This window comes from Equus asinus, chromosome 11 (genome assembly GCF_041296235.1).
Source record: "Equus asinus isolate D_3611 breed Donkey chromosome 11, EquAss-T2T_v2, whole genome shotgun sequence".
Taxonomy (NCBI): domain Eukaryota; kingdom Metazoa; phylum Chordata; class Mammalia; order Perissodactyla; family Equidae; genus Equus; species Equus asinus.
In genome coordinates this window covers 3,412,986-3,439,829 of record NC_091800.1, presented here as the reverse complement: position 1 = coordinate 3,439,829, position 26,844 = coordinate 3,412,986, and the positions used below count along the sequence as shown (strand labels likewise).

The window sequence follows — 26,844 nt, the reverse complement described above, 5'->3', positions numbered from 1 at the left end:
TCTTTACCAGCCATCTTCCCACAACGGTTCTAGACGCTTCCTTCGTTCCAACCCAGCCGGGACTCTAGCGGACTAAACAGCGCTGCCGCCGAAAAAGCTAAAAGGAGGAGCCCCCCAGGCCCTGACAGCTAGGTTCCCCCAGCCCGCCCGCCCCGTCACCTCCCCCCGCCCCCCTGCAGTGTTCTCAGACCCGGGAGGCGCCTCCACCCACCCGGGTTTGCCCTGTAATTTCTAACCAGCCGATTCAGCACATCTCTCAGCTGGCCGTGTGGGGCTTCTGGCAGCCCTTGGGGCTTCGTCTCTGCATGAACAGACACTCCCTCACAGACTAAGACTTAGAGCTGGAAGGTGGGGCAGCAACCGCGGGACAAAACTCCTGTTCGCCCGTACAAGAACGGCCTGAGTTGGCCCATGGCGATGGCGCTAGTTTTACAAGGAAAAGTCAATACCTTCACGCTAATGGTGGCAATCACGGGAAATCCACTTCTGCGGCCACATCTGCCCTGCCAAGATGAATCATCACCTTTGCTTAACATAAACCTGACCTAAGCATAGTCGAGCGTGAGAGCGAGCACGCCTGGCTTTCTGCGGGAATCATGAAGCAAGGTACCTGAGCAGGTGACAGCCACGAAGGCTGGACGCAATGCCCCAAAGTGGCCTGCTCTTGCCATTTTAATTCTGCTACTGATGTGGATTAAGGCTGCCCCAGCTAGAGAAGCCCAAGGTGACCTGGCCTACATGCCAAACTATACGACCCAGTGGACTTTTTTTATGGTATGAATTAGGACCGCCCCAGGGAACGAAGCCCAGGGCATCCTCACCCAAATGCCGATCTATATGGCCAGATTTGTATCTAAAGTGATATGACCGCACAATAACCAGACCCCATCTGCACTGAAATCATTTAATGACTTTTTACATCATCTTTTTCTCTTTCTTTTTTTCCAGTAAAAATAAGTCACGTACCCATGCCTTATAAAATTAGCCCTAACCCTCAACTCAGGGCAGCAGCAGGAGCTCTGCCTGCCCATGGGTCCTGTCCCCATGCTATTCCACACTATTCTCTAAATAAAAGAGCACTACTGCCAGATCTTGAGAGTCTAAGAAATCTTTCTTTCGACTCCTCGGCTCACCGACTCCGCATCACTACCACTTGCTTTGTGAATATCCATTTCCTGTCACCTGCATCTCAAGACATCAAAATACCCAACCAAACGTGAACAATGAGCCCTCACACTCCAAGCACAGGCTTCCGGGAGAAGAGCCGAGCTGCTCAGGGATCTTCAGAAATCGCATCAGTGCTCCCCCTTCGTGTGCGTGTGCAGGGGAAAGAAGGGTCGGTGGACACGATTCCTTGCGATTTTCCTGCGATTTCTCGCCTGTGGAAGGAGGAAGAAGTGATCTGGGCCCAGGGGAAACAGTCTCCGCTGGGGCGCAGGTGGCTAGACGTTCAGGCCCACGGAGACACACGCGCGCGCCAGCCTTGGCAAAAGCCAGACTTGTGTCCCCCCACTCCCACCGCCCCCGCCCCCTGCTCTTGGCATATTGTCCAAAGTGATCGAATCAATTAGGGAATTCAAGGCGGCGTTTGCGAAGTTTGCCTGTGAGATTTGGGGGAGAGAAAGAATCGGGGGCTTGTCCAGCACTGGTGGCGCCACCTCCTCGCCCGCTCTGAACCCACATCCTAAGGAGGGAACCGCCTCTGCGCGTCCGCGCTACAGCGGAGAGCGCGGCCGGGGCCTGGAACCTCCGCGGCCTCAACTTAAATCTTCAAACCGTTGGGAACGCCTGTTTTTCAAATTAAAGGAGAGCTTTAAATACAATAGTACTCTTGAACTAGTCTAAGTAGAAATAACAATAACAGGAACAATGATCTTTTATCCCCCCTCACTCCCCAAAATGCAGGGAGCCGAGGCCTAGGGCTGCGCGTGATCTTAGGTCACCGGGCTCAGGCCCTCCCCGCTCGGACCCCGGGCCGCCGAGGGGCTGGGGGGCGGGAGCGGTCGGCGCGCTCGGGGGCTGGGGCACTGGGGGTCCCGGCTCTCCAGGGCCTCGAGGGGCGCTCGGGGTACCGGGAGGCCCGGCGCGCCCCGCCCGCAGCCCCGGGGCCGGCCCGGCGGCGAGGAGCCGCCCCCGGCGGCGATCTGCACGGCCGCGGGGAGGGGGCGGGGTGTGGGGTGCGGTTAAAAGGCGCGGCCGGCGCGCACAGGTGCCCAGGACGCGACCGGCGCGCTGCGCTCCCCCCGACTCCCAGCCAGGCGGCGGCGCCCGGCCCGCAGCGAGCGCCACAGAGGCCCGGCCAGCAGCAGCCGGCCCGGCGGAGTGCCCCGGCCGCCCCCGCGCCCCCCGCGCCCCCGGCCCCCGGCCCCAGCCCCGCCGCTCGCTCCCGCCGACGCAGGTGAGGCCGCCCGCCGGGGCGCCCCGGTCGGAGCGGAGAGGCCGGCGCCCGATTCTCAGCGCCCCGGGACGGCCGGGGAACACGGGCCCCAGGCTGGACCCGGCGCGCACCGAGGCCCCGGCGCCCGCCCTGTCCCGGGCTGTCGCGACAGCGGACCTGGGGTGGAGGGCAGGTGGCGAGAGCGGACTTTTGGAAAGGGGGTTTCTTGGGCCGAGTTCTGAACTTGGAATCGGGCTGTTCCGGCTGGGGAAGGGGACGCGGCCACCGCCCCCCAGGGTTGGTCGCCGGGCGCGGGGGCGGGGAGGAAGCCGGGACAGTTCGACCGCCACGTGACTGTGTGGTCGTCGGTGGTATTCCTGCGGGGAAGTGCTCGCACAGCCGCCGGGGTACTTTAGCTGCCGCCTCTGAAAGTTTTTGATTGGTCGAAGGCTTAGCTTGGGGGGAAAACTCGATTGAGTTTGCTGAGCCGGCAGCCTTCCCTGGAGGAAACTGACCCTCGCCCCCCGCGCCGCCTTCGCGGGGACGAGCCCGGGCCCGCGGCGGGCGGGTGAGCGGGAACGCCCGCTCCTGCGCGGGGGCACCGAGTCGAGGCTTGGGTTGCTTCTCTTTTGCCTACACAATTCAGGAACGTTTGCTTCCAGGCGCTGTTTTCCAGCTGTTAGGCACTTGTCTACCAGTGGGTCAGTGCACAGCTGAGAGACGCGTTCTTGAGGACAGTTGCCTCGCCCTTCGGTGTTGCTCCCTGGAGGCGGGAAGTCAGCCCACACGGCGTGCGTCCTCCAGCTTCTGATAGCTGGACACCTGCGATCATTTCCTTGGGACTCTGTCTTGAGATGTGTGGCGACAGTCATGTCCCCATTTGCCCTTTGAGTCTGTTCCAAAACTAGTGTGCTGTCGGTCACAATTACAGACTCCTGGAGAGGGGTGGGGGCTCTCTGTGGAGACAGCTAGTCGAGATCAACCATCAAAAAAGTAAGGATTGAGAAGAGTTCAGGGGTAAAGAATTCGCTTCGGCTTTTCTGGAACCTGGTGATTCACCCAGTGCCTTCCCTAAGGAACAGAACCAGCTCCTCCACTTGCCTCTGGCAGCACTCCAAACAATTGCAGGGCGCGTTGGCCAGGTAGGAGCCTGCCTGGGACCCACCTGCCAGGTCAGGAAGGGCAGGAGGGCAGCTCCCTGCTGATGGAACATTGAGAACAATTTCATCCTGCTTGGTTAGTCCATCTTGACCTACTACCCATATCCCATTTTGGGATCCAATTTTAATTTGCTCCTCTTCCTGAAAAGATCTTTAGAACAGGTATTTGCAACCCAACCAAGAGCTTTAAAAAATAACAACATAGGGTTTACTTCAAGCTGTATTTTTCTCAGCTGATGGTGATTGGGCTGGTTTATAGAAGAGTGTGGGGTCTGTGTTTGGTGCTATGGAAGAGGGCAAGGCACAAGCCCCAGGCCTCGATTTTTAGCCAAATGTGTTGCTATAAACCATGGACAGTTTAGTTCAGTGAGTGTCCTGTTCTCCACTTAGTAAGTGCCAGGGAAAAACTGGGGCGTCTAATTTCCTAAGATGGTTAAAATAGGAGTTTTGGTCCTGCTGTTAGGGCAGGACTAGACTGAGGTGTGGAGCCTCTGGCAGCTCGCCCTTTGCTACACCTAGAGACCTCCCAGACAGTCTGTATTGCAGGGGTCAGGACTAGGGGCCTGACCAGTGACCTAGTGTTTGAGTTCAGCGGGCTCTGCTTCTGCGGCCAGCTGGGTTCCCGGTTCCGGATCTACACCATTTGTGGGCCGCCACGCTGAGGCAGCGATCCACACACAGAAGAGAGGAAGATGGGCGCAGATGTTAGCTCAGGGCCAGTCTCCCTCAGCAAATCAATCAGTCAGTCAAGGGTCACAGCAGAACCTGGACTAAGCCACTGGTTTTTCTAATTGTGTTTCTCTTTTTCCAGCTGAGTAGGGCTAAAGGTTTCTGAGCATATTTCAATCTTACGTACCTTTCATTTCCATGACTCTTCTCCATGTCTCTCCTGCCTCCTCTGACCAAAGAGGCACAGGACGCTTTCAGCCAGACCTTGGGGCCCCACAGTCATCTTGGCATCTCGTCATCTTGGGCAGTGATGAAAGACATTCATTCCGAGCCTATTTAGGAAGTCCATCGGGAAACAGGGCCCAACTTGCTCCAAATGAGGAGAACATTATGCTTTTAAGTAAGAGAGAGAGAATTTGGTGACAGCTTAGAAGGGGCGGAAAACAGATTACCCATCAGGATTTTAGAGAGGTGGGATCTTGTCTGGAAGAGGGGTTGATTGAGACAGACAGGGTGTAACGATGGATAAGTGAGCACAGTTCTTATCCTGGGATGGAGAAAAGGCCACTGGCTCCCGGAAGACTGAGCCATGGCTTCTCCAAATCCCTCTTGAGAAGGTAGCGCACTACCCCAGCGAGCTTTGGTTCTCAACTTCAATACAGTGACGTCACCTTGTAGGGCCAGTTACTGGGGACTCACTGAGTTAATTTTCTGTCATTTTTCATAATTTGCCTCTTTAGAGACACTTCTAAATTAAAACCATAGCCCACAATAAAAAATGCATAGTTGCAACACTTTTCAAAACAGATATCCCTGAGTACAGCCGAGGCATCAGTGGCAGCGTGACAGTGAGGACCGCCAATCCACACACAAAATGGAGGCAAAAATCCACGTGCGTGGTGGCTTTTCTCCCTGGAGAGACCATTTCCAACATGCTCCTTTTGATACAGAAAACGGGAGTCGGGCCCTTTGTGAAATTTTAACTTGGGGTGCCTCCAATGTAAACTCCACCATTGGTAACAGTCGTTTCACTGCCACATCCCAAGTCCATGAAAATTCATTGAAGTATGTTAGAGAAGGTGTCTCTGCAGGGAGACTTGGCCTCCAAGGCAAGGTGGGTCCTGCTGGTGAAGTCCAGTGGTGTCGGGCCCAGCGGTACTGTCCAGAGCTTGAGGCTGGCGAGCCGGTGCGGCTGTGGAATGCTGCTCGGGCGCTGAGGGACTTGTGCGGGCCGGGAAGACCCAGGGGGTGTCTGTGGACAGTTCCATCAGCACTGTTAGTTAACCCACTAACTTAAAGTTAGTGACTACTTCTGCTGGTGGTGCTTTCTCCCCTCCCCCAAATTTTTATGGTGTGCTGAAGATTGGGTGAATTACTCAGGTGAATGAGCTGCTGTTTGTTAGAGAGCACGTGAAACATGTCCAAGGTGGTTTGGAAACTATACATTGAATCCTATGGCAAACTAAGTCGGTTTTGTTTTCACCTTTTTTAGTGAGGTTGTGTAAGAGCTGGTATTTACTCAGGAAGAGTGCTTACTTACCTGAGACCCAGAGAGCCATCCCAGGTTCTGTCCCGACTACTCACCTCTGTCCTGTGTTCATCTTGTCTTTTCCAGTGCACACCGCCCAGAGGAGAAGATGGATTGGAGCACATTGCAGACTATTCTGGGGGGTGTCAATAAACACTCCACCAGTATTGGGAAAATCTGGCTCACTGTCCTTTTCATTTTCCGAATTATGATCCTTGTTGTAGCTGCAAAGGAAGTGTGGGGAGATGAGCAAGCCGATTTTATCTGCAACACTTTACAGCCAGGGTGCAAAAATGTCTGCTACGATCACTATTTCCCCATCTCTCACATCCGACTGTGGGCTCTTCAGCTGATCTTCGTGTCCACGCCAGCTCTCTTGGTGGCCATGCATGTTGCCTACCGGAGACATGAAAAGAAGAGGAAGTTCATTAAAGGAGAGATAAAGAGTGAATTTAAAGACATCGAAGAGATCAAAAGCCAGAAGGTCCGTATCGAAGGGTCACTGTGGTGGACATACACCAGCAGCATCTTCTTCCGGGTCATCTTTGAGGCTGTCTTCATGTATGTCTTCTATGTCATGTATGACGGGTTCGCCATGCAGCGTTTGGTGAAGTGTAACGCGTGGCCTTGTCCCAATACAGTGGACTGCTTCGTTTCCAGGCCCACAGAAAAGACTGTCTTTACGGTTTTCATGATAGCAGTGTCTGGAATTTGCATACTGCTAAATGTCACTGAATTGTGTTATTTGCTAATTAGATATTGTTCTGGAAAGTCAAAAAAACCAGTTTAACACATTACTGAGCTATCAGATAAGAGATAGCATGAAAGGATGAGGCGCCTGTGCTTATCGGCCAAAGCACAGTCACCAGCATTCCTCATAAAAGTTCTTGTCTTAAGTGCAACCCTTGGAAACTCCTGTAGATTCACATGAAATTCCACACGCCTCCGACGAAGCTGCACTCTCCTAAAGCTTCAAAGCAGAGGCTAATTCTGTGCCTGTATTGATTTTTACTAAAATTAGTTTCAATGGAACCCGGTGTTGGCAGGGGTTATATGTGTTAGGTACTTTCATATTTTAACAGAAGATATCGGCGTTTATTTCTTTCTTTGAGGAAGGGAGAGAAATGCCAGGTCCCAAAGGGAACACTAAGAAGGTCCAGTTGCTCCTCTTAGGGTTCCCTTTGTCGTTTTTCCTGAATTAAAAGTAAACATAGAGAATCTTGGTTCTTTTATTTGCTTTGGAAGTTTTAGTCTCTTAACGATGGACAAGGTTAATGCTTCAAACTGTGTTATACTTTTTTTAAGTGAAAACTTTAAAATAAGACATTTCTTTTAATCTACAAGATGTTCTGAAAACTATTATATGTCTCTCCTATTTCGAAGGCTCAGATTGTGATATGTAAATGGTGTCTAATTAGGTATATCATTTAATTTAAAATATGGCCTTAGAGTTATGCATAATCCGCAGTGCCACTGAGAGGCTGTCCACTATGCTAATAGTGGTATGTAGTACATAAAAACATTTTAGCCTCCCTCAAGGGCAACAAACTACAAGTTCTTAGTGATGGCTTAGATAGCAAATGGCCTCATTTTATAAATCTAGGTCTAATTTTGCATAAGAAATACAGACTGGAGGTACCACCACCAACTGCCAACAGCAGTCTGGCTCCAGACGCCCTCCCTCCCTTCACAGTGTGTGCCTTCTCCATCACTGTGGTAAACGCGAGGAACACTGATGTAAAGAGGCTACCTGGGACCTTTTATTGCCACAGTACACATCATGGTGCAGAACAAATTGGGTGGGGGGGGTACTATTTTTAAAGAACAGATGGAAAGACTAGACTCTACATTCTGATGATTAAAAATGAGTTTTGTCTACTTCGAAAGTTTGTTTCCCTCTTCAACATTGAATTTTTTAAGTGAAAATAGAATTAATAGACATTTTTAAAAAAATAGAAACTAGGGTTTAGATAAATGTTTAGCAGTTCTATAGAACAAATTGAACCCTAATATTATCATTATGCCCGATATGGTTTCCAACAAATGGTATTCAACATACTTCAATGAGTGTAAACATTTTCGTGTTGCCAGGAATAGCGTTATAAAAACGCTGTGTAATACCAAATAATAGCTTTAATTACATGCTTGTAACTAAAATAATTTTGTAATGTCTCAAATGTCATTTAAATATTAAAAATATAAGTTATTTAAAATCTATTGCAGTTTTTAATAGAATAGCAGATTTTAATTTCATCTGTATCCAGTTTTGTATAAGTATGTTAATATTTTATGTTTCATAACACCAAAGAGGTAAGTTACCAGGGTGTCTGTCCACCATTCTGGGAGTCTTTTGCCCCAGTTACAGAAGAGCTTCTGTCACTGGAAAGATTGACTGGTAAGAGAAAAAGAAAGGTTTTTTTCTGTCCAACCCCATGCTCACCTCTCCCAGGTTTTCGATGGACACTTGCATAGTATGGTGTATGGACTGGATTTGTAGCTTGGAGAATGCTGAGTTGGCTTCACATGGCCAGTTTGGCTCCTAGAAGAATCATGGAAGCTGACACTTTAAAATGTTACTCATGGTGAGGGTTGGCTGAGGCATGAGAAAAATTCTATGAGGTGTCTTTTTCTATGGGATTTTCTTCCTGTATATTTGTATGTAACCAAAGCTGTCTTATGAAACTCCTTTTTATTCTTTGGTGCCCACTTCCATGGGAAATAAACCCAACAGGCCATCCTGTCCCTGTATGTATGAGTGTCTGCTGCCACCTGCGGGCCTGCCTGTCCCTCAGGCACTGTCCCCACGACAGCCAACAATGGCTCTGTCCTTTTGATAGGATGAGCCTTCCATCTAAGGACTTCAAAGCATCTTACACATCAATAATTGTGAGTATTTTTATGGATTTAAAAGGACAAAAACCAGTCAGCTTTCATCCAGTTGATAGAAAAAGGATAAGAGATAGTCCCCGGCTCCCTTCCAGAGTGCTCTGCACATGGCCTGTTAAACAGCACGCAACTTTCACATCGCTGTGTTCACTCCTACAAGCTATGGAGATTGTTATTCTCAAGGCATTAAAAGACTGGGTCAAACTAATTACAGACTACTAATGACCACTTTTAAGAACTTATAGAGAGGTCTGGCCACACACCTGAAAATTAGAGCCTAAACTCTGAAAATGGTCGTCCTTAATATATATCTCGATTCATCAATTTACAGTTTGTACCAGGTAAGAAAAAGCTCTTCTTTTGTTGTTGTTAAAGATTCCCCCAAAGGACTCTGTCCACTTGGCTGTGTCGGGTCCACGGCTGATGTGGGCCAGCCTGCGGAGAGCCTCCAGCGCTGGCTGAGCACCCGTGGACGTGACCTCTGAGAGTTCATGAGGCAGCAGGCACGTCCCAGCTGCTAATTCCACCTTGTACGCGGTTTATTGAGAAACTGAGAATCAGGATCTCAGACAACTCTTCCGTAGAGGTGCAGCTGTCAAAAAGTGGGTCACAATTGGTGTGAGTGGGTCAGGGCTGACTCAGGACAAACATAGTGCTCTAGAGGGTGGCCGGGCCTACGCTGCCCATCGCTGCTCTCACTAAGCTAAACGAGCAACTCGAGAGCAGCAGGCACGGCACTGAGAGGGGTCTGTGGCGGGGAGACAGGAGCTCACTTATTTCTCCAGATCTCAGTTTCCTCATCTTAAAATGGGCTCACTGAATACCTGCCAAGGCTAACGGCAGTCAAATATGATAGTTTATTTAAAAGCACTAAGTAAAATATTATTGGCATCTGTTTTCCATCAGATACATCCCAAGCTGGAAAGATGAGGGATGATATTTTAGATAGGAATGACTCAAGCAAACCTTGATAAGCTGGAAGCTTGAAAAAAAAAAAAGCACATTTACACAAAGCCTGAGATAAGTCCATTAGAGGAGGAGGAGAGATTAGCCATGTAGGACGGGAGAGGAGTGACTGAGGGAATACCACAGCACAACAAGGTCAGGTGATGACAGCCGTATTACCCTGTAGTTAGAGGAAAATCAGCAGCGTGAGGAAGAAAGCTTTGATTCACCTGGTGAGGTCTCTAACTACCTTACATGCACGTTACCAAGCGCTCCATGTATATGGTCTCATTAACCCTCCCAGCAGCGCCATAAAGGAGCTGGCCTGCTGGGCACAGTATTCCTGCTGAAGGGCTCAGGAGGGTGCAGCTCAGGGAGATGACATGTCAAGCTTGAAGACCTGTGGAAATGGTCCTGCCACACTGAGGATGTGGAGTGGAGTCTAGAATTCTCCTAGTACATTGAATTCCTGAAGATAGTAGCCAACACCATAGGGCTACCCATCTTCCCCAACGTTGACAGGGTTAAGGAGGCAGACTCCACTGCTTGAGACACTCCATTCCACTCCTGCACATCTTTCTTCATTTACTCAGCCAATATTTATTGAGTACTGAGTGCCAGGAAGTACTGGGCAGCAGGACTGTGAGCAAAACAAAATCTCTGCCTTCATGTTGAGGGGCAGACTAGAACAGATGCTGTGGATTCTGTGTGCTGCAGACAAGCGCAATGAGAAAACTTCAACAAGAGAAGGGAGCTAGGAAGTGCAGGGGGCAAAGAAAATTGCTATTTTTGTGTAGGGGGGCCAGAGAAGTCTTCTCTTCTAAGAGACCAAAAGCGAACAAGCAATCCAGCCAAAAGGAGCTCTTAGGGAAGAGCAGTGCAGTGAGTGAGAAAGGCCAGCACCCAGAGTCACAGGAAGAATGGGAGATGAGGCCAGAGGAGGGGCTGGGGCCCATGGGCCGCCAGGAGGTTTCGTTACTGTTGTGCTGAAATCGGCCGGCTTATAGAATCTGCTCTCCAGCATCTGTTCTGCCCTCTGGTGGACCCAAAGTAAGTATATTTTCCACTTAAGAACCTTAAATAGCTGAAAATAGATCCAAGTTCATTATCAACCTTATTCTCCAGCTCCACGGCTCCACATTCCCCGGTTGGCCATTCATTCATTCATTCATTCAATATTAAGCAACTTCTGTTTCCCTACCTACTAGGTACAGACAGGTAAGAAAGAATAAAATACATTCTCTGACCACTGGCAGTGAAGCAGTGGTACCTGTGCCCCGAGTTTCCTGGCTCCCCCTCAAGGCAGCAGATGCACTTCCGTACATCAGTGTCCTCTTAGAAGGGAGATGGTGCCCAGCACGAGGTGCAGCTCTCTAGGATGGCTGAGCAGTCGGGCGACTGCTCTGGACACACGTTATTTCCAAGGCACTTTGAGTTAGCTTTTAAACCGCCTCTTCACCTTTCCTCATTTTCAGTTAAAAGGCCACCAATGTGACTTACGTTATTATAGAATTAATATGTAAATATATTTACATTTAAAATTAAATAAAGAAGTATATAAAATCAAAAGTGAAAGTCTCATTTCACAGCCCTGCTCAGAAGTTCAGTATTAACATCTTGATGTATATCCTTCCAGTCTTTCTTCTATGCAATTGCAGGTACTTATATATATATACACACGAGCATACATAACCATTTTGGTTTGCATTTCTTGTGTAATTTTTTCCGTGATAATTTCTCATGTGGTAATATGCCTTGGAAATCTTTCCGGATCAGTATGTATAGATCTAACTTGCTCTTTTTAAGAGATGTACGATATTCCGTAGAATGAGCCATAAGTTAACTATTTCCTTATTAATTAGCAGTTACATTGTTTCCGGTTTTTCACAAAGACTACTCCCTCTCCCCTTCTCTTCCTGCTCCCTTGCCCCCCACCTCCTGTGAAACCAGGTCTTACCTTTGTAATGCATGTCACGTGGATTACTCTAACCTGAATTCAGGGTTTTACATTTTCCCTGTTAAATTTCATCTTGCTGATTTTGGCTCATCCGTCTGGTTCATCCAGATCTTTTTGAGCCTTGTATTCACTTTATTAGCAATTCCTTCCAACTTTATGTCATCTGTCAGTTTAATGAGGCTGCTTTCTCTATATTCACTTAAGCCAATAAAAATGTTGAATATGGAATGCCACCAAAGGTTTTCTTCAAGTTTAACATGAGTTCGTTTACCCATGTGATTCAAGTTTGGAGTTTTAAGGATAAATGTACTTATCTGCATCTAGTTCACAATTTTTTATCTTAATAGTAAAGATATTATGACAAACTTTGTGAATTATCTTAGAAAAATATATAAGTGTATTTACCATTTCATTATCCATAAAAACACATTCATTGAGCTTCTCATATGTGGAGAGCATTGTTCTAGGCCCCTGGCACACACAAAGATGTTTAAAAAGGAGGACACAATGTAGAGGGCAGATGTGTATAAGGAGGTTGCAGTGTGTGACAAGCTGGATATGACAGGCACAGCAAAGCACTACAAAAAGGATTCAGGGCATGAAATAGTTTTTGGGGGAGATCTTCAGGAACAAAAAGCTAAATCGTGAAAGATAATAGGCTTTTGCCAAGAAAAGACCTAAGACTGCTGGTTAGCTTGGCCTTTTTCACTTCTTCAAGAGGCTTACTCACTTACCAAGAGCTCTCTCTGCCGCTTGCTATCGTAGCTCGCTGAGCCGTTGCTCGGCGGCCCTTAGTCCAGCTCGGAGCCCGCGGCGACGTCGACAGGCTCTCTGTGCTGCCATCTGCCGGCCACGAGGCTAACTGTGGGCCGCCGCGGCCTTCCGATCCCCGGGGCTGCCTCCGCGAGGGCAGGGGCGGCTGCCAGCCTGTTTTTGAAAGAAACTCTTGCACCTGAACACCCACATCACTCTTGCATAAGAACCTCGTTGCTTCCATTATTCCGGAGTTTATATTTCCAGTCTGTAGATATCTAACCATGGCTGTTTTGTTTTGTTGTTGGTGCCGTAGAGTGGATTCTGAGTCCTAGCGACCCTGTGGGCACTGGAAAGGAAGCCTGGCCGGTCTTTCTGCGCCGTCCTCTCCCCTTCCCACGCTCTATCAGACGATGCTCCGCTGCTATTCACAGGGTTTTCAGGGCCATTTTTTTCCAAAGTGGGTGTCCAGGTCCTTCTTCCTAGTCTATCTTAGTTTGGAAGCTCCGCTGAAACCTGTCCACCATGGGTGACCCTGCTGGTATTTGAAATACTGGTGCACAGCTTTCAGCATCATGGCAACAGCAGCCACCACAATGTGACAACAGACAGACGGGTGTGTGGTTCCCTGACCAGGAGACAAACCCAGGCCGTGGCAGTGAGCGCACCGGATCTTAACCACTAGGCCACCAGGGCTAGCTGTTGTTTCGTTAGGGTAACCATGAAAAACAAAAATTCACACATAAACATACACTATTTCCTCTCATAAATAATATAATAAGCAATATTAGCAAACTTCTATAATCTCATGGTTATAGTTAGTGACTTCACAAGGTTCTTATTTAGGTTTTCCTCAGGTTTCTATAAGTATTCTGCCCTCTGGATTTTGAAATCTTACCATCTAGGACCATAAAAGCCAGGGTGAGATTATTTCTAACTCAACACTCATCCACAGGGCCAGATGAATCTCTTATTTAAAATTTTTTAAATTATCATCTAATATTAGCATGGCAACTCTCTAAAGATTCAGTGTTGTTTGGTTTCACTTCCCTTATATTGTTAGGGGGAAAAAAGTCACCTAATATATTCCACTCACATTTTTCAGGCTCTTCATTAATTGTGACATCTTCTTTTCAAAACCTGAAAAACGGGTTTAGGACAATTTTGAGTCATAATAACTCAAGAAAGCATGAATTTTTCCCATTTGCCCTGCCTTTCCCAAAAGAGAGAGACCTCATTTTGAACAGATATTGGTACACTCACGTTCATGGCAGCATTATTCACAGTAGCCGAAGGTGGAAGCAACCCAAGTGCCCATTGACAGATGAATGGACAAAGAAGATGTGCTATACACACACAGTGAAATATTATTTGGCCCTAAAAAGGACAAAAATTCTGACAACATGGATGAAGCTTGAGGACGTTATGCTAAGTGAAATCAGACAATTACAAAAGACAAATACTATATGATTCCACTGATGTGCAGTAACTAGAGGAGTCGAATTAATAAAGGCGGACAGTTGAGGGGTGGTTGCCAGGTCTGAGAGAGGCACAATGGGGGCAAGTGTTTAACAGGTACAATTTCAGTCTGGGATGATGCAGAAGTTCTGGGGCTGGGTGGGAGAAATGACTGCACAATAATGTGAGTGTACTTGAAAATGTACGCTTCAAATGGTTAATCCGGTAAATTTTATCTTATGTATGTATAATTTCTTATGGTGAAAAAAAATCTCTCTTTTCTCAACACAGCAGACGGTGGATGGTCTATATTGAATGACACTGATTGTGATCATAAGCGTGTTAAGAAGTATTCTGAACTCAGACACACATCAAACACTGTTAACATCTCTACCCTATTTTATTAGTGCTATGATGCACCAAAATAAATTCCTAAGCCCATGTGTGTTAACCATAAACATTAAACTAATAAGACAGGCCTGAGCACACGGCCAAGCCTTCCCTGTCGCACGAGGAGCAGTCGTGTTTAAGGTTGGTCGGGTCGTCTGGGGAAGAAGTACCGGGAAATTACTCTGCCTCCAGTTCATGTTCGGCACGCTAGAATGACCTTTCCTCAGCTCGAAAGTACTTCTGGTTCTCTCTGTAGCCCATACCAGGTGGAATATTGTGAATAAAACTTATTCTCAGGAATGGTGATAAAAATGGGGGCAAACAGTCAGGGCCAACTCTTCAAGGCTCACATTTCCCCAAGTCCCTGTGGTGTTAAGTTCCTTGGCAACTGGTTTCCCAAAGCCGGTATGAATTAGAATTCTTTATAGTAGTCTTACCTAGTTTTCATTTTTATCCCAAACAGAAGCAGAAGTTTTCATAACGCCTGCATCCTTTACACCCACACGCATCTGGGGCACTGGAAGAACTCGCTCCCGACAGCCAGCAAACGGCCAGCTATATGAACGGTACAACGAATTTGAAGTCACAAAAAGAGAATTTTTTCATGAGGTTTTCCTTTTCAAGAGTCTTTGACTGCCTTTGGGTTTCCAAAAACATGCTCCATGCTCTAGGAATTAGCAAATACATTCAGCGTCCTTATGAGAAACAGGAAAGGGACACCTCCTGTTGTTATCCTCTTTTTTTTTTAACGATTCCTTCTAGGCTTGTTCTGCTTTGTAATGAGTGAGAAAATCATTTTGTGTATTGGTCTGGGAGATCGTTGAGAATTGAGCTAAGCTATTCCACGGTGTCGCTGCCTGGCACCCATTTTCTTTGGCCAAGCGGCCTTTGGGGCCCTTAAACTGACACCAGCCCCTCATGCAAGCGTGTGCCCTAAACAGCAGCCCTCAGATGTATGCAAATGTAAGTTCCTGATATGACTTCCCAGCAGTGTTCCCACCTCCCAGGGTCTTCCCTTTGTGCCCGCCTTAGATTAGACGCCTCCTAGAACTTACCAAAACCCCATTCTTTTTGGTTTAAATTGATCAGTCCAACCCTAGCTCAGGAACCCCAAAGCATTCCATCCACGGGCCCCAACAAAGGCACGTGCCCCAGGTGCTGCCTTTCTCTCTCTCTGCACCCTGCCTTGACCTTCAGTGTGACCTCTCAAGGTGTGCTGGGGACTTCCTTCAGGACCTGTGACTAACAAACTTCTCCGCTTCAGTTTCTCTTGTGGTCCGTTGCTGAACCACAGCTCGCCATCCAGCACCACATGCTCCACTCAACAAATGTTCATTTTAAAGAGTCAGAACCGAGAATTCAGAGGTAGTCCTGTCAAAAAGGAGAACAGACTAGAATTGGCAAATGTCCAGCACTTTGATTCTCCAAATTATTTATGTGTATTCAGAAGTTTGTAAAATGACTTAGTTTTGTTCATGCAGAGAATAGTACAGGAAAGCCCAGAAGGCTCATGAGAAAACTCAGTTGACCCCAAGGATGATCTGATTGAAAGAACACCAAATAATTCTGGATTCATCAACTCAGTCCCAACAAGGCTCTGACAGAGTTACAAAGACTTATGAAACTCAGTCCTAGGCTCTGAGACCTTGCAAAAGGAGCTGAGAGCAAAGGGAACTCAGACTGCTCACACTCCTGAGAGGTGGGGTGAGATGGAATGGGGGGAGGACATTTCAGGTAGAGAAACGACATGCACAAAAGTGTCAAGGTGGAAACAGAGCAGCCTGGGTACTTGTTAAAGGGCGCTGGGCAGGGGCGGGAAGCCTGGCTGGGCTGGACTGTGGAGGCCTTCAGTGGAAAGCTAAAGAGGATGGAGTTGGTTTTGTAGGCAGAGAAGCTGTTGAGTTTTGCCGAGCTGGAGAGCCACACAATCTGATCAGGGTTCCAGAAAGATAACTCTGACTTGACTTCAAGATGGTTTTGAAGAAAGACTGAAGGGAGACAGGGACACTACTTGGAAGACTACTGGAATAGTCAGATAGAACAATATGTGGCCAAATTAGTTTAGGACATAAAGGAAGAAATATATAAAATAATGTTTTAATAATAATCATGACTTGGCAATAGATCAATTATGGATGGTGAGAGACAAAGGAAAACTCAAACGTGACTAACTTTTCATGCCTGAGCAGTAGGAATTAGAAATAAGAAAGTCAACAGGGAGGGGCTGGCCCCGTGGCCGAGTGGTTAAGTTAGCGCGCTCCGCTGCAGGCGGCCCAGTGTTTCGTTGGTTCAAATCCTGGGCGCGGACATGGCACTGCTCATCAGACCACGCTGAGGCAGCGTCCCACATGCCACAACTAGAAGAACCCACAACGAAGAATACACAACTATGTACCGGGGGGGCTTTGGGGAGAAAAAGGAAAAAATAAAATCTTTAAAAAAAAAAGAAAAAAGAAAGTCAACAGGGACCCTGGTACACTGTGGGTGGGAATTTAAAATGATGCAGCCACTGTGGATAACAGCATGAAGGTTCCTCAAAAAATTGAAAATAGAGCTACCATATGATCCAGCAATCCCCCATCTGGGTATTTATCCAAAAGCACTGAAATCTGGATCTTGAAGAAATATCTGCACTCCCGTGTTCATAGCAGCATTATTCACAATAGCCAAGATATGGAAACAACATAAGTGTCCACTGACAAATGAATGGATAAAGAAGATGTGGTACATTCTGCTCTCCATCTTGAGGGTTTTGCACCCACGGGTTTCACATCAACAGATTCAATCAACTACAGATCAAAAATACCCAAATACTGTACTGTATTTTTGAATCGAGCATGGTTGAATCTGTGGAAGCAGAACCCATGAATCTGGAGGGCCAACTCTAGCAACTTGAGCATCTGGGGATTTGGGCATCTGTGGGGAGTCCTGGAACAAACCCAAATGGAAGGATGACTATATATACATACAATGGATTATTCCGCCTTAAAAATGAAGGAAATCCTACGATTTGTGACAACAGGGATGGACCTGGAGGACATTATGCTAAGTGAAATAAGCCACTCACAGAAGGACAAACACTGCACAATTCCATTTATACGCAGCATGTACAATAGTCAAAGGTATAGAAGTAGAAGATAGAATGGTGGTTACCAGGCGATGGGAGAGGCAGAAATGAGGAATAGTTGTTCACTGGGTATAAAATTACAGGTATACAAGAGGAGTTAGTTCTAGAGATCTGCCGTACAACATCATGCCTATAGTTGACAATGAGGTATTGTGCACTTAAAAATTCATTAGGAGGGTAGATCTCACATTAACTGTTCTTTCCACAAAAAAAGGAAGGAAGGAAGAAAAAAAAAAAAAGACACACTTCTCTGTGTAGCCAAAAACCATAATATTCAGTGTTACATTATGCATAAGCCAACATAGTCCAAACTCAGATTACCCATTCGAGAGGGCCACAGTAGCAGAGAGGGACTTTGGGGCCAGGATGAGTTCAGGTCTTTTCCAACAACGCACACAATGCCTGTGTGCCTGATAGGGTCCCTCGTGAAGACAGTGAAGATGGGGGCAGCTGGAGGTTGGGGACACACTTCAAACACTTCTCCTCTCAGCTTTGAACGTTCAGCTAGTGAGGCTCCGGGGCCAGAGTCCTGGCTGGCTTTTCTCACCCAACATTCCCGTAGCAAATATGGCGAGGCAGTTTCCCGCAGGATGGCATCTTCCTTTTCAGAGTGCTGTCGCTGCTTCTTCCCTGCCGTTCCCTCCCTCCTCCTCCGTCAGACACATTCCTCTTTCACTGAGCAGGAAGCCTCACCCCCTGCCAGCTCTCAGGTTTGCTGAAACCATTTAGAATTCTTGAGGTGTCTTTATGTGGCACAACTATTCACTCCACAATGAATAGTAGCAGAGTGGCTACTGCAGTTTCTTCACGACCATCAGGATTCTTAAGATAAAAAATCCCAAAGTATGTTTTGTCTTAAAAACAAAAAGCAAAACCAGGAAAAACACTCATACTCATATTCACAGAAGGAGAGCTCCACCTCCGGAAGTTTGGGAGGGCAGCCGCAAGGGCTGGTCTGGCTTGGAGCCCTTTTTAAAACTGAGAGTGTGATCTAACCAGAGGGTGGAGTTAAAGTCTGGGTGGGGTAAAAGGATCCGTAGATACTCTGGCACACTGTCATCAACTGCGCCGCCGCCCAGATCGGAAAAAGATAGCCCTTTAGGAAGACTGTAGATGTCATTCTCAAGCAGCAATTCAAAACTTATCATCATCGTCAATAATAAGATCTAGTATTTGTGAGCTGCCTTATAACTTTACCTGCAGTTTCACCTCTGTGAATTCATGCGACTCTTCCACAACACTTTGAGTTTGGTGGTCTTATTCCGGGTTCATAGATGAAGAAATTGTTTGGAGAGATTAACAGACTTCCCCCAGGGTTATACAATTGATAACAATAACCAACATTTGCATAACTTTTTAAGTACTCAGACTAATTTAAAAAGATATCAACATGAGGGTGCACTTGGCAGAGTAGCTGGCACGTAGTAGGCCTCAGGAGATTTCGTTGTCCCTTCCCCTCGTGAAACTGGCAAACAGTTAGCCACTGATGATTAAGTAGCTAGTAACTAAGTTATTTTTTTTTCCTTTTTGCAATTACTGATTATAGCTTTTAGTTGTCCCCTGTCCATTATTAACTGTGCTGCTTAGGCAATATGCTATCCAGCTCCCACTAGGTTCCTATAGACAACATCTCCCTGGAGCCTGGGTCACCATGGTAACGGGTGTGTGAGCTGCTTTTCAGGAATTAAAACTCCTAGTCCACTTCAGGGTGGTTGAGACCACCAACTCATCAACTGGGCCTGCGCAGATGTCCAATAAGCAACCTTTTGACATCCAGAGGCTAAAAACTCCACCCTCAGATCATGCTAATACCGCCATTTTGTTAACATGTGTCCTATGAAGAGGCATGAAATCTGACTACACTTGTGCAGATCATTGATTACCTCATCTCTCCTCACCTCCAATCATCTATCTATCTCCACGCTTCAGACCACTCTACCCCCACCCCATAAATCTCCCTGAGTCCCCGTTTTTGAGGAGGCATATTTGAGACTCATTCTTCCACTTCCTCACTTGGCTGCCTCGTGATTAAAACCTCTCTCTGCTGCGATCTCGTCATCTCAGTGTTTGGCTTTCAGGCGACGGGCAAAAACGAACCTGGTTCAGAAACACTTGCAGACATTTTCATCTCTACAATGCCACTAAAGTAGGAGTGATCTTCCCCATGTTACAGACGAGCAAGCCATGCTTCAAAGAACCTGATGGCCTGTCCAAAGTAAGACGACTAACAGGTGGCCACATGGGGATTTGAAAGACCTTAGCCTTTTGCAGCCTTCAAATGTAAAAGTCAGTTTGAATATATGCCCAAGAAAGCTTTTATGTAACTGGTAAATTATTTTAAACTTCCTTAGTATTTCAACAACTGGCACTCAATATGAGTACATTCTCTGCTTCTAATATGGTGTAGGACCAGTGACTTTAACTAAAGCATGTTTGAGAGGGAAGTATTTTCAAAAAACCCCAGCATTGCAGGGTCAAGAGTATGTGTGTTTGAGTTCTGAAATACTTGTGCCAAAGCAAATACAAGGAAAATGATCTTATACCGATCTGTATGTGTTCACTTCCTCCTGTCTGGCAGAGGCAGTCACGCTGACAGAAACAATTCAGCAGGAAGGGCCCTGTGCTCTGGAGCTATAGTAAAGAGGAAACTAAGTCGTATTCATTAAATATCCCCTTGCACCTGGGGCACACCCTCCTTTCTGATCTCAGGCTGGAATGATTCAACATGTGGAAGGGAGGCCTTAATTAATGAAAATGCTAGGGTGTTATAGGAAGCGTTGACGATTCAGCAAGTGCTTTTACTTCTTTCTGAGTCAGTCCCAACCATAGCCAAGAGTCGGTTAGGACAGGTTTTTTAAAAGGTCATGGGGGCCTCATCTTCAACAACCAATGAAGAAGCAGAAAAGTCCTCAATGAGGAAGGAATAATAATATGTTGGTGCCTTTAACCAGGCGTGGAAGTAATTGGGGAAGCTAAAACGATGGTGCCCAGGCCCACGAGTCCACTGCCCTGTCCAGGCAGGTAGACCAGCTGCTCGGCACTGAGCCTACAGGAGTGAACAAGACAAGAAGTGAGGGTGGAGCTTGCTCAGAAATAGACCTGGCCAGGAGGCCGTGAGGAACGCCCTGGAGGATCAGAAAATCAAGTCAACATGCTTCGGCCTGAAGATGAAGCAGAGCACCCTAGGGGGCTCCAGGTGATGCCCAAGCAATATGAGATCCAGGAGTCTGCAGCCCTCAATTCTGGAAAGAATTCTCCTGTCCCCTCCCCGTTCTGCTTACTCAAACAATACCTACTAAGCACTGAATGTGTGCCGACTCTTCTCTTAAATGCCAGCGTTCAAAGGTGAATAGGGCCACCGGCACTGCTGGCAAAAGCTCACACGCAGATCAAAAAGCGAGACAGAAAGACAACTATCGTCCACTGTAAGCCAGGCTCCAGGTGGGACTCCGTCCCTGCACCACATCCCAGGAGTGCGCATCTCAAGGTGTTCTCTCCCTCTCTTTCTCCACTCCTCTCCTCTCTCTCATTCCCCTCTTTCCATGAGAGGAGAGACTGACCTCGTCGACAAGTTTAGGAGATGGAATTGGCTCTGTGAGGCTCAGTGTCCTCTGGCCTCTCCAGTTGGGTTCTGCCTGCAGGCCAAGGGGCGCCTTCTGGCCTGCACTGTGCTGTGGGCTAAGCTCACCGGGGCAGGCTGGGAGCTGAAGAAGAGCCAGCAGTCAGTGAGGGGGTAGTTGGTTCTGTTTTGGGAAGAGGTATCAAAAGCCACCTTCTCCTGCCTTAATAAAGCTGACAGTTTGATTTCCCTTTGCCTGTCCTGTGTCTTATCTCTCATTTCGTTCTCAACTGGGCGGGGAGCTCGCAGGTGCTCCCCACCAAACCCTACCATAGACCTAGGATTAAGCGAAACTTCCTGAAAGCACAGAGCCTGACAGCCCCTTCCTCTCAGTGCCAAAGTCTGTTGAATCACACCCACAGAACAAAGAAAGGAGTGGTTCAGTCTGCCTCTGGGGGCTGGGGATGCTGGACTGTTGAGAGGGCGTTTGAATGAAGCCTGGAAGGACCCAGAGTAAGGAAGAACAGCATTTCACTAAGCAGAGGCAGGAGAAAGCGAAGCACACTGGACAGAAGCGACAGCGTGAGCTGGCCCCTCCACGTGTGCCAAGGAGTATCCACCACAGGACTTCCCTCAAAGACCCACCCACTTCCCATGCCCTTGCCCAGAACCAGAGTCCACGTCCTCTAGCTGAAGCCCACAACCATCCTCTTCCGACACCAATTATGGCCACTGAAAGACCCTCTAGATTTTCCTCATTGCTTTTATTTACCCAACTTCAAGTTCCATCATTTCTGGAAGATTCAGAGTCAGCCTGTCCATCCGCCTCCTGCCATCAGACAAGGAGATTCCGCTGCAATCGGATGACCTGCCAATGCCCTGACATCACAAAGAGTAGGTGTCTACTCTAATGACCTCCATCTGCTCTCATGGGACACGGTCACATGATGGTCAGAACACGGTGCTTCCTCTGCTAGCTACCTCTCAAAGGCTCCTCTCTGCTCAGAACTTGCTCTGTTTTGGAGGAATTTCCTTTGGAGGAACTACAGGGAGACAAGCTTCTCTCTTTCAATTCTGAAAGTAATAAATAGTTTACTTTCGTAAGTCATTGAGAGAAAGCTAATAATTCCAAGAGACATAGTCAAGCAGAGAGCTTTTCAGCGAACTCTTTATTTTCTAACTCAGATGACATTAAGAAACACTCACATGGGTGGGGGGTGGGCACAGGGGGTGAAGGGGAGCACTTATGTGGTGACAGACAAGAAATAATGTACAACTGAAATCTCACAATGATGTAAACTATTATGAATTTCAATTTAAAAAATTAAAATTAAAAAAACAGAAACACTCACACAAGGCACTAGAATATGAGTCAAACTCATAGCGACAGAAAATGTAACGGGGGCTGCCAGGGACTCCGGGAGCAGGAGTAGGGAGATGGCCCTCCCGGTTTCTCAGCTCTCTGATGTGAGGTTTCCCCCTCTGACTGTCAACAATCTCGAGGGGCTGAGCAGAGTGCAGGGCCCCTCGCAGCCATCTCCACAACCCACTCAGCAGGCTGGATGGTGAGGGCTGGTCCCCAGCCAAGCGCTACGGACACAATCCAGCCAGTGGTGCGTCTCGCTTCTCTACCTCATCACCGACAGTGCTGCACTCAGTTACCATTTCCCATCTCTTTGGGGCTTGGAGAGGCGAGCATCCTGCACTGTCTGATGGAGGTATTCCAAGTCTTGGGTCTGCAACACTTGTCAGCACACGAGGTTAAAGCATTAGCCTAAAGAACCACTCCGCCCTGTTCCATTCCCTTGTTATATCTTACACAAAATGTCCCCCAGGAATGGAATGGCCTAATTCGTGCCATTTCAGCCTCTCCTAACTGCACTGGACCCTGCTTGCCATCATCACATGGCAAATGCCCAAGAAAGTCCAAGAGTTCTTGGTACACTTGGCCTCCGCCATTGCCACTCACTTATTTCTTCTCCTCAACCCCCTCGGAGCCTCCCAGTCCTCCCCGCCTGCCACTCTCCCAGCCTCACCCCTCACCACCAAGACCTCATGGCCAGCACCTCAACCCTTCACCTCACTAGGCTTGGACACATCTAGCCCAGTGGTCCCCAGTGCTGGATGAACTCACCCTGTGTTCTCTCTGCACCTGCTCCTGCTGGGGAAAATTGTGCAATGGAGCTTGTCACCTGTGGACCAACCTGGGATTACCAGCTTCTGTTTCTTTTGTCATCCATGGGCCTTTCATATCTGGTCCCACTGTACACTTTCAGACTCATCTTTTGTTGCTTTCCTAGTAAAGTCCTTCACTCCAGCCCAAATGGTCTCTTCCTGGACCAGTGGACGTGTCCCATTATCTATTTTTTTAATTGTGGTAAAATACACAACATAAAATTTACCTTTGTTAAATGCACAGTTCAGCAGTAAGTACATTCATGACGTTAAGCAGCCATCACCACCATCCACCTCGAGAACTCTTTTCATCTTGCAAAACTGAAACTCTACACTCGTTAAATAACAACTTCCCATTTTCCCCTCCCCCCAGTCCCTGGCAACCACCCTTCTACTTTCTGTCTCCATAATTTTGACTACATATATACAGTATTTGTCTTTTTGTGATTGGCTTATTTCACTTAGCATACTGTACTCAAAGTTCATCTATGTCGTGGCATATTGTAGAATTTCCTTCTTTTTAAGGATGAATAATAGTCCATTGCATGTGCTGTGGAAATTAACAAACAGAAACCTCATTAAAATGGAGGGAAACCAAAAGGGTGAGCTCTCATGCCCTCACCAATAGAGCCCAACAGAAAGAAGAAATACTTTCTCTTGACCGGCAAGAAAGTAAGCCAAAGAGAGACTGTCACACTCAGCCAATGAAAAGCCACTACACTTCAAACTCTCAGTCCCTCCAGTGGACTCTGTTTACAGCAGCCCTCCCTCTTCCCCTCCCCTCTGTAAAGAGTTCCTCTTCCCCTTGCAGCTAGGGACTTGCTGGTGGTTTGCCAGGTTGGAGACCTGAAATGCAATTATTTGCTGATCCCAAATAAACCCATTTTTGCTGGAGAAGTAACTGGCTGTCTATTTGTTTAAGGTCAACAGTATATACTACATTTTGCTTAACCATTCATCAGCCCATGGACACTTGGATTGCTTCCACATTTTAGCTACTGTGAATAAAGCTGCTATGAACCTGGGTGTACAAATATCTCTTTGAGATTCTGCTTTCAATTATTTTGGGTGTATACTCAGAAGTGGAATTGCTGTATCATATGGTAAATCTATTTTTAATTTTTTGAAGAACTGCCATACTGTTTTCCACAGTGGCTGCACCATTTTGCACTCCTACCAGCAGTGCACAAGGATTCCAATTTCTCCACACCTCATCAACACTTATTATTGCCTAGTTTTTCCTTAGTAGTCATTCTAATGAGTATAATGTGGTATCTCATTGTAGTTTTCATTTCCATCTCCCCAATGATTAGGGATGTTGAGCATCTTTTCATATGTTTATTGGCCATTTGTATGTCTTCTTCGGAAAAATATCTATCAAGTCCTTTGCCCATTTTGAAGTGGATTGGTTTTTTGTTGTTGAGTTTTATGAGTTATCTATATATGCTGGACATTAATCCCTTATTGGATTTACACTTTGCAAATATTTTCTCCCACTCTTTGGGTTGCCTTTTCACTCTGTTGATAGCATCCTTTGATGCACAAAAGTTTTTAATTTTCATGAAGATCAGTTTGTCTATTTTTTCTTTTGTGGCCTGTGCCTTTGGTGTCATATCCAAGAAATCATTGCCAAACCCAATGTCATGAAGCTTAAGCCCTACGTTTTCTTCTAAAAGTAATAGTTTTAGCTCTTACTTTAGGTCTTCAATGCATTTTGAGCTAATTTTTTGCTTGTGGTATTAGGTAAGGGTATCACTTCATTCTTTTGCGCGTGGAGATCCAGTTTTCTCAGCACCATTTGTTGAAGAGATTGTCCTTTCCCCACTGAATGACCTTGGCACCCTTATGGAAAATCACTTGATCATATACGTGAGGGTTTCTTTATGGACTCTCTACCCTATTCCATTGGTCTCTTAGTCTGTCTTTACACTAATACTACACTGTCTTGATTACTGTAGCTTTGTGATAAGTTTTGAAATCAGGAAGTGTTTGTCCTCCAATTCTGTTCTTTTTCAAGTTTCTTTTGGCTCTTCAGATTCCATGTGAATTTTAGGATGAGTTTTTCCATTTTTGAAAAAAAGTCATTGAGCTTTTGATGGGGATTGCATTGACTCTGTAGGTCACTTTGGACAGCATTGACATTTCGGTAATAATAAGTCTTCCAATCCGTGAACACGGAAATTGTTCCCATTTATTTGTCTTCTGTAATATCTTTCAGCAGTGTTTTATAGTTTTCATTGTACAAATCTTTCACCTCCTTAGTTCTGTTAATTCCTAAGTTTTTAATTCTTTCTGATGTTAGTGTAAGTAGAATTGTTTTCATAATTTCCTTTTCAGATTTTTCATTGTTTGTGTATAGAAATGCAACTGTCGGGGCCAGCCCAGTGGCACAGCAGTTAAGTGCACACGTTCCACTTTGACGGCCCGGGGTTCAGCAGTTCGGATCCAGGGTGCGGACATGGCACCACCTGGCATGCCATGCTGTGGTATGCGTCCCACATATAAAGTGGAGGAAGATGGGCACGGATGTTAGCTCAGGGCCAGTCTTCCTCAGAAAAAAGAGGAGGACTGGCAGCAGATGTTAGCTCAGGGCTAATCTTCCTCAAAAAAAAGAATGCAACTGTTTTTGTGTGTTGTATCCTCCTACTTTGTTGAATACATTTATTAATTCTAATACTTTTTTGTGGAATCCTTAGGGTTTTCTACACATAAGATCCTATCATATGCAAACAAAGATCATTTTACTTCTTCTTTTCCATTTTGGATAAATTTTATTTCTTTTTCTTGTCTAATTGCTTTGGCTAGAACTTCCAGTACTGTGTTGAATAGAAGCAGTGAAAGCAGGCATCCTTGCCTTGTTCCTGACCTTAGAGGAAAAGTTTTCAGTCTTTCACCATTAAGTATCATGTTTGCTTGGGTTTTTCCTATACACTTTTTATTATGTTGAGGTGGCTTCCTTCTATTCCTAGTTTGTTGAGTGTTTTCATCATGAAAGGGCGTTGAATTTGTCAAATTCTTTTGCTGCATCAGTTGAGATAACCACATGGTTTTTTCCTTCTTTCTGCTAATGTGATGTATTGCATTGATCGATTTACACAGATTGAAGTATCCTTGCATTCCAGGAATCAACCCCACCTGGTCACGGCATACAATCCTTCTAATATGCTGCCAAATTTTGTTTGATAGTATTTTGCGGAGGATTTTTACATCAATGTTCATAAGAGATATTGGTCTGTAGTTTTCCTTTCTTGTAGTGTCTTTGTGTGACTGTGGTATCAGGGGAATGCTGGCCTCATAGAAGGAGTTGGGAAGTGTTTCCTCTTTTTCAAGTTTTGGAAAAGTTTGAGAAGGATTGGTATTAGTTCTTTTTAAAATGTTTGGTAGAATTCACCAGTGAAACCATCAGGTCCAGGGCTTTTCTTTGTTGGGAGTTTTTTTTTTAAGAAGATTAGCCCTTAGCTAACATCTGCCACCAATCCTCCTCTTTTTTCTTTGCTGAGGAAGACTGGCCCTGAGCTAACATCTGTGCCCATCTTCCTCTACGTTATATGTGGGAGGCCTACCACAGCATGGCTTTGCCTCGCGGTGCCATGTCCGCACCCAGGATCTGAACTAGCAAATCCCAGGCCACTGAAGTGGAATGTGCGAACTTAACCACTGCACCACCAGGCCAGCCCCTGAGAGATTTTTGATTACTCTTTCAATCTCCTTAATAGTTATAAGTCTATTCAGATTTTCTATTTCTTTATGATTTAGTCTTGGTAAGTTTTCTGTTTCTAACAATTTGTCCATTTCATCTAGGTTATCCAATCTACTGGCATACAATTGTTCATAATATTCTCCCTAAAATCCTTTTTATT

General features: G+C 46.4%; 2 protein-coding genes and 1 long non-coding RNA gene across 3 annotated transcripts; 1 reads left to right on the top strand and 2 right to left on the bottom strand.

The window, feature by feature from the left end:
* Nucleotides 1-1,887: 1,887 nt before the first annotated feature.
* On the bottom strand, nt 1,888-5,926 carry LOC123288906 (collagen, type I, alpha 1a-like). Its single transcript, XM_070520256.1, has 2 exons — nt 5,791-5,926; nt 1,888-4,599 (listed from the first exon to the last, which is right to left on the bottom strand). The coding sequence occupies exon 2, from the start codon at nt 3,247-3,249 to the stop codon at nt 1,888-1,890; it is 1,362 nt and encodes a 453-aa protein (XP_070376357.1). The 5' UTR covers nt 3,250-4,599; nt 5,791-5,926.
* Nucleotides 2,217-7,951, top strand: GJB2 (gap junction protein beta 2). The gene is made up of 2 exons (XM_044777461.2): nt 2,217-2,398; nt 5,822-7,951. The coding sequence occupies exon 2, from the start codon at nt 5,844-5,846 to the stop codon at nt 6,522-6,524; it is 681 nt and encodes a 226-aa protein (XP_044633396.1). The 5' UTR covers nt 2,217-2,398; nt 5,822-5,843; the 3' UTR covers nt 6,525-7,951.
* A 5,420-nt stretch (nt 7,952-13,371) lies between these two features.
* LOC139046555 (uncharacterized) lies at nt 13,372-23,312 on the bottom strand. Its single transcript, XR_011506693.1, has 4 exons — nt 23,212-23,312; nt 15,360-15,494; nt 14,561-14,678; nt 13,372-13,415 (listed from the first exon to the last, which is right to left on the bottom strand). It is a non-coding gene; the product is annotated as an uncharacterized lncRNA (long non-coding RNA).
* Nucleotides 23,313-26,844: the final 3,532 nt, after the last annotated feature.

Bases quoted from the DNA above. Each gene is read 5' to 3' on its own strand.
- LOC123288906 (XM_070520256.1), bottom strand. From the start codon at position 3,249: ATGACTGTCGCCACACATCTCAAGACAGAGTCCCAAGGAAATGATCGC.
- GJB2 (XM_044777461.2), top strand. From the start codon at position 5,844: ATGGATTGGAGCACATTGCAGACTATTCTGGGGGGTGTCAATAAACAC.